Genomic DNA, 13282 nt, shown 5'->3' with positions numbered 1-13282 from the left:
ATAGGTGGAACCAAGCTCCTGCAAGGCAGGAATAGCATTTCTTCTTTCCTTGTGAGTATTAATTATTTAACCTTCCAGACCAAAAAGGAGTATTGTCTGATATGCTGCCTGTCCATTAAACTGAATTTTCAAGAGTATTCTTTATTTCATATCGTTTAGATGAAAATATTTTCCCAATGCAAAGATAAAATTTTACTGATTATTTTGTGTCAACAGAATATGTACAAGTCGGATCTCCAATGGCTGAGAGGCATCGGCTGGGTTCCTATTGGCTCTTTGGATGTCGAAAAATGCAAAAGGGCATCTGAAATTTTGAGTGATAAAGTCTATCGCCAGCCTCCAGACAGATTCAAATTTACCAGTGTGACTGATTCTTTGGAACAAGTGTTAGCCAAGAATAATGCCATTACCATGAACAAGGTGAGGCTTCAAATTCAGAGAACCAAGGCAGGACTCCTGACAGCAAAATTGAAGAAAAAGAAATATAATCAAGAAAAGAAAGAAAGCATTTATCAACAAAAGACTATCTATCTATCTATCCATCTGTATCTATTTATCTGATATATGTGTCATTTATATTTAGTATTTACTTCAGTAATTTATGGTTTTGAGAAAAAGACATTTTTATGGAAGATCATCTTTGCATAAAAGATATTCTCAATTTCCTTTTGTTAACATACATTTCAGATTATCATAAGGCACTCAAACATCTGTTCTATGAACTGATTACTTGAAGATGTATCTACCATACATAATGTGTATAAAATGTATAACCTTTTTGTTATTTTTGTTTATAAAGTTCTTGTGCCCCTGAAATTCTTATTAACTACACACTGAATTTTTTTCCTGATGACATTACATATTTTCTTTGATAGCGTTTATACACGGAAGCCTGGGACAAAGACAAGACCCAGATCCACATCATGCCAGACACACCAGAAATTATGTTGGCAAGGATGAACAAAATCAACTACAGTGAGGTAGGAGCAGATACTAATTCTATGAAGTTTGCATGCGATTTCTGATTTCAGTAAATCTATCCAAGGTGATGTAATACTAAATAACAATTGTATAAAGAATCTTTTTTCTTGCTTGGTGTGAATAGCAACTCCTGCATTTTTGAATCCTCATCCTAAACATCAAACTTCAAGTAATGCAAATGATCCCTTACAAAGTGACAATAATAAGAACTAATGATTTAAGCAGTAACCATAAGAATAATCAAAACTTTTTCTTTTATTAATTTGTTTAAATTGGGAAATTACCAATAGATTGTACATTTATCTCCTCCTAATGCTGTATCACTGTGCTATATCTATCTTCCATATATGATTTCCTTTTTCCATATTGTGGTTTAAAGTCAAAATTTAAGATTTTTAATGTTTAAAATTAAGTCAGGAACTAAAATTACAGTATTATCAAATAATACTGAGAGAAAAAAACAGAAACAGGGGATCTGCCAGGGCATATATCAGCGAGTCCATTTCCTTTCCACCCTCTGTGAGCATGGGGCCATGTACCTTCATGTCCGAACCACAGATGTTTAACCCAAGAGGTCAGCTCCTCTTCTACGAGAGTCCCCACCCAACAGGTTGTCATCCTGCCTTTGCTTAAGTGTTGTTAGTGACAAGGAATTTATCTCCTGAATCAGCCCGTTCATTCTGAAAAATTCCATTAGAAGATGCTTGTAATGTACTGAGTCAAAGATTTCTCTCTGCTGACTTCTGTAGTCTTCTGAGGCTGTGCAAAACCAATCTCTGCCAACTCTATGGAGATGAGGATAGCTACTCTGGTGACTCCCCCGCCACCTCACCCCAAGTTCTCTTTCTCATCCAAACATCCACAGCTCCTGGGCATTCCTCACATGACACTCCTGCTAGAATGTGACCCTCCAAACCAAACAAAATCCTGCAAGTATAGAATATAGTTGACATCATATTGCCTCTTACGGACATTTGGCCTCCATTTCTGCGCCCTGTGCCTCAGGGCACATTGGCAGCAATATCACTGCCAGGGCACATGGAACTTGGGATCGACTGAAACCCTAAGACAATTGCATGGGCTTAAGCTAGGTTTCCTCTAGCCTGAATTTACACATTTGGCAACTTAAATTCAGTTGAAAATCAGTTCAAAGATTAACATTTATCTCTGTGCAATTTCTTCTTCTTAGATTAAGCCTATTGGTTTAAGCCCGTGGAGATTGTTGTGAATCTGATTTTTCTGTCAGCTGATGTATGAGTTATTTCTCCCAGCTTTGTGCTACCAGCAAAGAAAATGTTGTTTATTTGAAAACATAAGTCAACAATGTATTACTCTTCTGCATGACATCAGTTAGAGGATTTAGCTAGATGAGCCACCCTCTTAATTCATTTTATTTTGGGGAGTGCAAACTATAATTTTAGCACTTACGTAACTAACTCTCAATTGTCACCAGAAACGAAAAACATCCAGTCCTACTTGCAAAGCAAAAAGGAGTGAATTTTTTAGCAAAACCTATGATATAAGTCCTGTACTGTTACAGGAAAGCATATATTGCATGTGTTAGAATCTCAGGAGACAAAGAGCCTCTGTAACTAGCCACTCAGCATTTCTGGAATTCTGGACTCTGTCTTTGCTGCGAAAGTTCAGAGATGCTGTAGTGTGCTGTTGGTTAGAAGAGACCCAGGGAGAACGCCCTGAACTGAATGCCTAACCTGCCTGATCTGCTTTCTTGGGCTTTTCTCTCTCGGCTTAGTTCGATTCTTTTGTAATTTTTATCTCATTGAGGATAGGAAGACAAAACGCAGATTTGATTATGTCACTCTCCCTCAAAGTTTATTGATGGTTTCCTATTTCCTGTGGAATTAAGCACAAACTTATTTTAGCACCAAGCCTTCAGTCCAACTCCAGATTCTTCTCAGTCCTCTCTTGTACTTGTCCCTGGCACTGCTCCCCCCCCCCCTTCCTTTGACACCCCTGCACCATCACTTCCTTGTGCTTTGATTCATGCAACTCCCTCTGCCCCTGACTCCCATTCCAGTCTACTGAAATCATACTCATCACTCAAGGTCCAATGCAAAGATCAATCCCACTGCAGGAACTTTCCTGATTCTTAATTTAGGATTAATTACTCCTTCCTGGAGCTCTTTGCTAATAATATGGTTAAATCACCTCTATTGGTAGCCTCCTCTGTGGGTTATCAGTCTTTCCATAACTTCCCCCTGCAACCCTGATGATGGGAGAGGCCTCATACTCATCTTTGATTCCCAAGCACCCAGCACATTCACAGCACACAGTTGGGGCAGAATAGGTGTAGAGTGAATTAATTTCCATGATCAAGTCTTTGCCTCTTATCCACATTTTGCCACCTTAAGCCCATGAGTTTCAGCTTAATTTTTTAGATCTCTTCAAAACTGATTCCTGAGGGGGTACCTGGGTGGCTCAGTCGGTTAAGCATCAGACTCTTGACTTCAGCTCAGGTCATGATTTCATGGTTTCATGGTTTCATAACTTCAAGCCCCACATCGAGCTCCATGCTGACTGCAGAGCCTGCATGAGATTCTCTTCTCCCTCTCTCTCTGCCCCTCACTGACTCATGCTGTCTCTGTCTCTCTCAAAATAAATAAACTTAAAAAAAAACCTGATTCGTGGTTGTAACAAAAAATTTTGAAACAGTGGGTAATATTTATGTTTCGTTAACTCAAGATAAGTTTTAAAATACAAAACAAAGCTGCAGTGTTCTATTTACGTATCATTTTTAAGTCTTTAGCAAACAATGCAAAGGCTTAGACCTCTCAGAATAAGATTATTATAGGCACCTAGCTGTGTAGAACTTAGTGAATTATTTTAGGCCCCTGTCAGTTTTTGGATATGAAAGTCAACATCTAACTGATGTATAATTATATATTTTTTTGCCCAAATTTAGAGTCTGTATAAACTCGCCCATGAAGAAGCAAAGAAGAAAGGCTATGACCTGCGAAGTGATGCCATCCCAATTGTGGCGGCCAAGGCCTCCAGGGACATCGCCAGTGATGTGAGTTTCAGTGTTGCCCCAAGTATATAATCAGTCTGAAGTGACACTTATACTGAACTAAATCTTCAAAAAGAACTTTCCTCACCCTTTGGAAATATGTCCTAATGTATTTATATGGGCTTTTTCAAAAACCTAGTTTTGAAGGAAGTGAAAAATTCGATGTTCAAAAAGCAGTTTATAATTTTTAGGATACAGTATGTTCAATGAAAACTGACCCACCAAAATCAGAGAAAGATCCATTCATGGAAATTATTAGAGTACAGCTGCAAGCTTGGAGATCTAAAAATTAACGCCGTGCTTATAGAAAGTATAACTCATAAACTTAAGTACTCCCAGTGAGAATCAGGTCCTGTCTTTGTATAACATTTTAATATATAATATTCACAAAATTCATATGACACTTGACTTTATAATTCACCCTTCTAAGATTGAAAAAGAAGGCAGTTGATCTATACCAGAGGTGATTACTAGCCCAAGCTTGCACCCTTAATAACAGCTCCTGGCTGTCTAGCACAGGTTGAATAAAACCATCAACCTTTCATGGTGCCTCAGAAGATTCTTGAGGAACAGACCACTGCTCTAAATATCAAGGCCCACTATTTTGGAATATGATAATTCGCTGCCCATGATGTTGTGTTAGTGACTCCCTTTAGCGTATGTATGTTGGACTGCCCCCACAAATGGATTTATGTCAACCATAATAACAGGAATAACTAGGAAGTGTTGAGAATTCTATGCAAAGAGCTTGACATGCATTATCTTACTTACACTTCATAACTATCCTGTGATGTAAGTATTGTCATTATCCCTGTTTTGTGGGTTGCTTAAGCCACTTGTCTAAAATCAAACTCCTTGTAGGTGGTGGAGTTGAAACTCCAGACAACCTCATTACTTCCTGTTGTACCATATCGCCTCCTGCTGACCCATCTATACTTTCTTACTTAGTTATCTTTGAGACTAGAGGCATGTGTTTTGAATAACTGGCTCAGATCCCAGGACAACATCATTGGACTTGGAATAGTAAAAACATTCTTGGCCCATGCGGGGGTAGAACCCATGCATTTTCTGGAGCATGCTCTAACCAGTTGGACTGCTATATCAGCTTTACTAGTATAATAATACTAGTATTATATTAGTACACTAATGGTATACTATTACTTTATGATAGTATAGTAAGTAACTAGTATACTAATACTAAACTAGGTCCTTGACATAGAGTACTTCATCCTTCTAGGAACCAGGTACCCATTCTATGACTTATTATGCACACCATGTTACCAAGTGCTACTCTTTCCTGACATACTTTTAGTGCCTAAAATTCATTTCTCCAAGTTCCCTTATTCAAATGGCCTTTCCCCCTATGAGCACTACCTGCCTCAAGAATTATTCCTTATTACCAAGCCATAGGTGATTTTGAATATGCACTGCAATTATACAGATTCCATCTATTTTCTTAGCTCTATAAGCTTCAAGCATAAAGGTCAGGATAGTGCTTGAGTTAGTGCTTATTAGAAAAAGTCAACTTATAATTTTGACGTAAGCAAGGTGATTTTGTACAGACTTTTGACCTTCAAGGGCTTATGATAAAAACCTCATTTGTGTGTTTTTGTCTCAGTACAAATACAAAGATGGTTATCGCAAGCAACTAGGCCACCACATCGGAGCCCGAGACATCAAAGATGACCCCAAGATGATGTGGTCCATGCATGTGGCCAAGATCCAGAGTGACAGGGAATATAAGAAGGACTTTGAGAAGTGGAAGACCAAGTTCAGCAGCCCAGTGGACATGTTGGGGGTGGTCCTGGCCAAGAAGTGCCAGACCTTAGTCAGTGATGTGGACTATAAGAACTACCTGCACGAGTGGACGTGCCTGCCTGACCAGAACGACGTCATCCATGCTCGGCGGGCCTATGACCTCCAGAGTGACGTGAGTACAGCATCTATAAAAGAGCTGTGTTCAGCTATATAAAAGTTATCCTTTATATGCAACCCATTGGTATACTTAAGCTAGGACTTATTGATCAGTGAATGAGATTTGAATCAGTGTATAGTTTTATTGCTTTATTATGTGTACATTTAATAGGCTTTATAAGGAAGGGAAGTTTACAAACTGGATTTGGTCTTTTAAAAACAAAACTGGAATTAAGCAATGTTCAGAGTCCACCAGGTGGAGACATTTTCTTTTATTCTTTTAAGGGGGTAGAAACAACACATTTTTATTAAAAAAAAATACTCAATTTTTTTAGCTTCTTTGCAAACCAGATAAGGTTATAATTAGTAGAATTCTAATGCCTGTTACGGTGCTAATTGTTATTATTATGAAACAAAAGAAGTTGCTGTATTTGTAAGCTATTGGATCAGTTCACTGACATTTTCTTCTCTTAGCACAGCTCTCTGTAGAGGGGTCACATGGTAGCTAGTGCTGCTGCTTTTAATATCAAATCTGGGTGTGAAAAGCACGTTTCCTACAGCACATAGTTTACAAATGTTTGAAGGGATTCTTTAAGCATTAGAGGATTTTGGAAAATAAAGTTAATTTTTAATTTATTTTATATCTATGTTTAATTATTTTAATTAAATTAATTTTTAAAATTAATTGGCCATTACTAAAAACTGTACAGCCCACCTGTGAAAATGCCCACATCTGTTCTGTAGTTTTTGACATACAGAACCCTGTGTTTTGCAATTGTGTCTGAAAAGAAAAGCTTTGCCTGCACATGAGTTAAAATGGTTAATGCCACCCATGGAGTTGACAGCATTGACAGACTGCTTACATCTATTTGTTGAGTGCCTCTTCAAAATCAATTTCCCCCACACTGTGATGGGGCCTTAATGGTTATTTGAAAGTTAACAGTCATTGGAAAGTTAAAAAGCACTCCAGAGGTATACAATGTTATTGCTTTCATTCTTGCTGTTGTTATTTAGGGGGCAATCCACATAGTAATCCATTAGGCCAATTCCAATAGGCTTTTTGTGTAGACTGCAAAATATCAGTCTGTATTTTCTTAGTTGCTGTTATGGGTAAAATCCTTCAAATGAGTTGGGCAAAGGTCCAATTCCTTTGCTGTGAAGTAGTTAATACTTAATGGGTTAACAAAAATCCTTAGCAGAGAAATGATGTAAAATAAATTGAGAGAGGGATGCTTGGGTGGCTCAGTCAGTTAAGATACTAGCTCTTGATTAAAGCTCAGGTCATGATCTCACGATTCAGGAGTTCAAGCCCCACATTGGGCTCTGTGCTGTGAGCTCAGAGAATGCTTGGGATTCTCTGTCTCCCTCTCTCTCTGCCCCTCCCCCCCCCCGAAAAATAAATAAACTTAAAAAGAACACAGATTTTTTTTTAAAAACAACAAATCAAGAGACAAAGGTATGGAAAGACAACTCTGGAAAGAAGTCCATCTTCTTTTTTTAAAAATTTTTAATGTTTATTTTTTAGAGAGAGAAAGAAAATGAGTGGGGCAGGGGAAGAGAGAGAGGGGGACAGGGGATCCAAAGTGTACTCCATGCTGACAGCAGAGAGCCCGATGCAGGGCTCAAACGCACAAGCTGTGAGATCATGACCTGAGTCAAAGTTGGATGTTTAATCAACTGAGCCACCCAGGCACCCCAAGAAGTCCACCTTCTTGTCCTGAGAACTTGGTGGAAAGAATCTGGGGCCTTGGACCAATGAAATGATCAACAATTGCCCTGAGCCTCGGACAGTGTTAAAGCCATGAATTTCTGCCTCAATGTATCAGGGGCTCTACATCATTATTATATATTCTTTTTTTGTTGTTTATTTCTAAAGCGCTCTACAGATATTTTGAAATATAAGAAAAAATACATAGAAGGCAATGAAATCCAACATAATTTAACCACTGAAAAAGCCCACTCCTGCTCATGTAATTTATCCACATACGTTGTGTTATGTTTTCCTTCGTGTAATGTTATATTAAGTACCTTTGTACAAGTCATCAATATCCTTTAAAATAAGACTTTTAGTAGCTGCAGAGAATTTCATTTGACTAGGCCTCACCTTTATTTACTGGTAGGCTATTGTTGGACGTATCTGTGGTTTCTCCCACTCTGGGTTGGCATTGTTTTCCTGTACACATGGGCATTATAATAACATTCACTGAACTGACAGTAATTTGGATCAGTCCTGTCCTTACCACCAGAAATATATGATCACTTTTTGTTATGGCTAGGAGATGTTTCTGGGTCATTTTTGAACATAGTGCCTCCTTTAGTCTGTCTAACACAATGACCTTATTTTCCACGAAAAGACAACTACCAGTATTGTACGTTATTACTGATTGCATTGGTATTTTTACCATAAATCTTTTAAGCCTTGCTGAAGAGTTTCTTCCATTTTCGTCTTTACAGAACATTTACAAATCAGATCTCCAGTGGCTGAGAGGTATTGGCTGGGTCCCCATTGGGTCTGTGGATGTGGTGAAGTGCAAGAGAGCTGCGGAGATCCTGAGTGACAACATTTACCGCCAGCCTCCAGACACGCTGAAATTTACCAGTGTGCCTGATTCCCTGGAACAGGTGCTGGCCAAGAACAATGCCATCAATATGAACAAGGTGAGCCCCAGCTACCTCAAGCTTCTCTAAGATGCCAAAAGATGCTATCATACTCTAACGACTAGTGCAGTTAAAATTATCCATTGAAGTGTGTGTAGGGTCATATTTGTCTCCTAAATTATATACTCGAAATCCTCTAATTTCTGTTATTCCCAATTTTAACTTTGGTCACTAGTGTTAAGACTCAAACCTCCAATTTAATACCTTGTATCCAAGTTCGGTTTGTTTTTCCTAATTAGATTAATAATAATCATGCTTAACTTTTTATAATTCCCATTTCAAATAGTATTCTATCAACATCTTCTTTGGCAGCGTTTATACACAGAGGCCTGGGACAAAGACAAGAGTCAAGTTCATATAATGCCTGATACCCCGGAGATCACGTTGGCACGGCAGAACCAGCTCAACTACAGCCAGGTTAGGGCAAACTCCTGTGGTGCGGCCCCACATGTTTTATTGTTGCCACTGTTGGCTTTCCTGTACTTGCTTCTATGGAGGTTGCTGCTGTGCCACAGCAATCATGGTGCCTGTGGCTCTGTGACGTGAACACTCAGCCCATCTAGCCTTTTATTTCTAGGTTGAATATTATCTGCTATAGGATTCCGTGGGCAAACTGAAGTTGCATTTTTAGTTTATAGCCATTGCTGGTGTGGGCCAAGGGGACTGAGTAGTATTTTCTGCATCTCCAAGGGGGTAGGATAGCCAGATAAACTAGTGACCCAATATTTCCACTGAAACACTATTTGTCATTTACCTAAAATACAAGTCCAACTGGGCTTGCTATCTTTTTATTTGCTAAATCTGGCAATCTGCCCAAGGGGACCTCTGATAATATGTAACTTTTACCTACCTGGATCCTCAGTACAACTGAGAGGTAAAACAAAGGAGTATGAATAGAAGTTGAAATCTCACATTTTTTACAACCAAAGTTAAGTTCAAGGATACATTTGGATGAGAACTAAATGAGCCTAACTGAACCTCAGAATTAGGTTCCCATTTGGTCAGAGGCCACACTAGAGAAGGGCAATTAGCTACACTCCCCTCAGGGGTAAGGTCTTAGGACTTAGAGCCCAGAGAGACAGAAGGAGCTGGGCTTAGTCCCAGAGGGAGCGGGTCTGAGCTGAGTGGGAAGTGTCTAGTCGTCCCATCCCTGCTAGTTAAATAAATCGATAAGTCCGTGATTCACAGGCAGAGAGTAAAGGGGCAGAGAAAGGAGAAAGGTCAGAGAAAAATAATTGAGCTTCTTCTATAGAAAGAAAGCTTCAGGTGTGGGAAAGAAGTGTTCTCTATTAACAGCACTGGGGTTTTTTAAAGTAAAATGCAATTTACTTTAGGCACATGTTTTACTAATATGATATAGACAAAATTTAGAATCTTAAAGTCATGATTATAGTCCAGTTAGCTGTTTTAAATTGTACTTCAGTTTTTTCCACCTTTATTTTTTAAACATTATAAAGTATTACATGATTGTGGAAAATGTTTTAAGCAATAAAGAAATGAATAAAAGTATGTAAGTATATATATTTTATATGTAAACTAACAATATTAAACATTGTTCTGCAATTACTTTTTCACTTAGAAATAGATAAGTGAAATTGGTCTGTATATATAGATAAGGTCTGTAAATTGATCTAGACCACTAGATTACATGAATATATGTTGATATGCATAATATAACAAACTACATGCTATATATTAATTTTTAACATATATGATGGATTAAAATATCAATCGATGTAAATATCCATTGATCTCATTGATTTCTAAAGCTATGTGTATGGGGTTTTTTCAGTAAGATATAATTTATTTACTTTCAAAATTGCTGGAAATTTAGTTGTTTACAGACCCTCTCCTTTTTAAAATTACTTGGAATGTCACTTAATAATCTCTAAATTGTTGCTGTCAAACCTTTTACTTTCACTCTGACTTTCTTTCTATAGACTCTGTATAAACTCGCCAATGAAGAAGCAAAGAAGAAAGGCTACGACCTGCGAAGTGATGCCATCCCGATCGTGGCGGCCAAGGCCTCCAGGGACATCGTCAGTGATGTGAGTAGCCACACTCCATGTATGTACATGGCTGGATAGGATTGGGACCAAATGATCATTAGTACAGCAGGGAGATGAATCTATGTGCCAGTTAAAGCACACATATTGTGCTTTAAATGAAAAAAAAAATGTTTTTCACTGGAAAAAGCTCTTTTATATTTTTAACTCCAAAAACTTTAATATTCAGGTCCCATAGGTGGAGGTGGTGTCCTAAACTTTAATATAAAATTGAATTTGAATCTATAGTTATTCATATCTACAATTATAGATATTTCTTATAGAAATAAGAAAATGCCAGAAGAGAAAAAAATAATAATTTGGTTACATGTGTTGGCTCAATATCAGAAAAAGACCTGGTTCAGCCAGGTCTAGGAAAATGTACCTTTCCTTAATCTTGCTCTGGATCTTTGCCAACTCTTTCTTTGGAAAATTACCTTAAGTGATTCCTTTTGAGCTCTTTTTAAACAAAAACAGAAAAACAAAGACAACCAAAAACAGTAAAATGGTGATCCTCATTTCTTTTCTTGCTCTCTCTGAAAGAAGTGAGTCCTTCGATGAAGAATTATACATATACATTAGGATTTGTGTGATGTTATTTCCTAAAATGAAGAGAAAATATCCATTCAGCACTTACCACCATCACCACCACTAAAATGCTTTCTTGTAGTTATATAATCTGTTTTCTCACTTGAAGAATCCCAAGAAACCCCAGCCAAATTTGATCTCCAACAGAGCAGGGTATGCTGAATAGAAAATGCAAGCCAGCCCATTTTAGGGAGTCAGGTGGTGCGGTGAAAAGTCAACAGAGCTAGATTTGGGAGGTGGGAGGGGTGGGCAGAGGAGGTAATATGATACCTGTGGCCTGGGAAGTAGCCTTCTCAAAATCAAATGTAAAATTTCTGGGTTAGTGATTTCACTGGCCCAAGATAAAGAAAAGGTAGTTTATGCTTCCAGTTGATTTTCTGGAGGTGTTGCTGCCTTTTTTTTTTTTTTCCAGGGACTTAATGTCTGCAAAACCTTAGAAGTATGTAGTTGGCCCTGTCTTCCCATTAGAGTATTGTGAAGTCAAGTCAGAGTTTAGGATAAGGAAACAAGTTGGTATTCAGATGGTTCCAAATTTAAAATAATGATGTTTTAAATCACCAAGATTTTAGCCCTTTCTAACATGTTTGCCTTTTAAATGACTACTTTTCAGTACAAATATAAAGATGGTTATCGCAAGCAACTAGGCCACCACATCGGAGCCCGAGACATCAAAGATGACCCCAAGATGATGTGGTCCATGCATGTGGCCAAGATCCAGAGTGACAGGGAATATAAGAAGGACTTTGAGAAGTGGAAGACCAAGTTCAGCAGCCCAGTGGACATGTTGGGGGTGGTCCTGGCCAAGAAGTGCCAGACCTTAGTCAGTGATGTGGACTATAAGAACTACCTGCACGAGTGGACGTGTCTGCCTGACCAGAACGACGTCATCCATGCTCGGCGGGCCTATGACCTCCAGAGTGATGTGAGTACTAAGACCCGTTGTATACCACCAGTGACCATGCTTACGATGGTAATACACAGTGATACATAGATAATGGTCTAGGATTAGTTAGAGCCCTCAGAAGTAATAACATTTTTTCTCTCCACCTCTCATTCACTGTGCTTTGCTTTTCTTTTAGAGAGAACACGATCCCATGAAAGTGTATCTAATTTGGCTTCATATTTTATATTTTTAATGTTTATTTATTTATTTTGAGAGAGAGAGCAGGGGAGGGACAGAGAGAGAGAGAGAGAGAAAATCCCAAGCAGGCTCTGTGTTGTCAGTGCAGAGCCTGATGCCGGGCTCAAATTTACAAACAGTGAGATCATGACCTGAACTGAAATCAAGAGTCAGTTGCTTAACCAACTAAACCATCCAGGTGCCCCTGGGCTTCATGTTTGAAAAAGACATAGACATGATGTTTAGCTATTAAAGTTTTTCAGCCTTTTTTAAGAATTTTTTTTTTAATTTTTAAGTAATCTTTATACCCAACATGGGGCTCAAACTCATGACCCTGAAATCAAGAGTCATGTGCTTCTCTGACTGAGCCATCCAGGCACCCCAAATTTTTCAGTCTTTTTCTTTCATTTTTAAAATCAACTGTCATTACAGCTTAACTAAGACTTGCTTTTGTGTTTGATCTCACCAGAACATTTACAAATCAGATCTCCAGTGGCTGAGAGGTATTGGCTGGGTCCCTATTGGGTCTGTGGATGTGGTCAAGTGCAAGAGAGCTGCAGAGATACTGAGTGACAACATCTACCGCCAGCCTCCAGACACGCTGAAATTTACCAGTGTGCCTGATTCCTTGGAACAGGTGCTGGCCAAGAACAATGCCATCAATATGAACAAGGTGAGTCCCCAGTTTGGGGGAAACTAAAGTAGAACCATATGCCCTTGAGAATATCTATGGTTAATTTAGTCTTTTAATTGTTTTACAATTGCCATATTGTCTTTAGTGGTTTAGTTGCATTTTCTATTCAGTTACGTTAGGATTCCAAAAATGTATGTGGGAATTTCTGCTTTGACATCTCTTGTGAAAGAGCCAGAGCTAAGAATAGGACAGGTGTTTGGTGTTCAGTTTGTTTGAAGTCAATGAGAGTAATACATGGTTTGATATAAGGTTTC

The 13282-nt window shown here is 38.4% G+C and overlaps 1 protein-coding gene across 25 annotated transcripts in view; it reads left to right on the top strand.

Moving 5' to 3' along the window:
- NEB (nebulin) overlaps window positions 1–13282 on the top strand; it is a 219632-nt gene that overhangs the window by 88180 nt on the left and 118170 nt on the right. For 23 of the 25 annotated variants that reach the window (XM_030325669.1, XM_030325689.1, XM_030325687.1 and 20 more), the window contains 9 exons: window positions 217–420; window positions 876–980; window positions 3905–4012; window positions 5628–5939; window positions 8378–8581; window positions 8894–8998; window positions 10522–10629; window positions 11825–12136; window positions 12804–13007. The exons of 1 other annotated variant lie outside the window; for it this stretch is intronic. In XM_030325669.1, the coding sequence (XP_030181529.1) occupies window positions 217–420; window positions 876–980; window positions 3905–4012; window positions 5628–5939; window positions 8378–8581; window positions 8894–8998; window positions 10522–10629; window positions 11825–12136; window positions 12804–13007 (1662 nt within the window). The remainder of the gene's footprint in view (window positions 1–216; window positions 421–875; window positions 981–3904; window positions 4013–5627; window positions 5940–8377; window positions 8582–8893; window positions 8999–10521; window positions 10630–11824; window positions 12137–12803; window positions 13008–13282) is intronic. One more of the 25 variants, XM_030325686.1, reaches the window with a different exon arrangement.

Source organism: Lynx canadensis, chromosome C1 (assembly GCF_007474595.2).
Source record: "Lynx canadensis isolate LIC74 chromosome C1, mLynCan4.pri.v2, whole genome shotgun sequence".
NCBI lineage: Eukaryota > Metazoa > Chordata > Mammalia > Carnivora > Felidae > Lynx > Lynx canadensis.
This window is presented reverse-complemented; position numbering and strand designations above follow the sequence as displayed.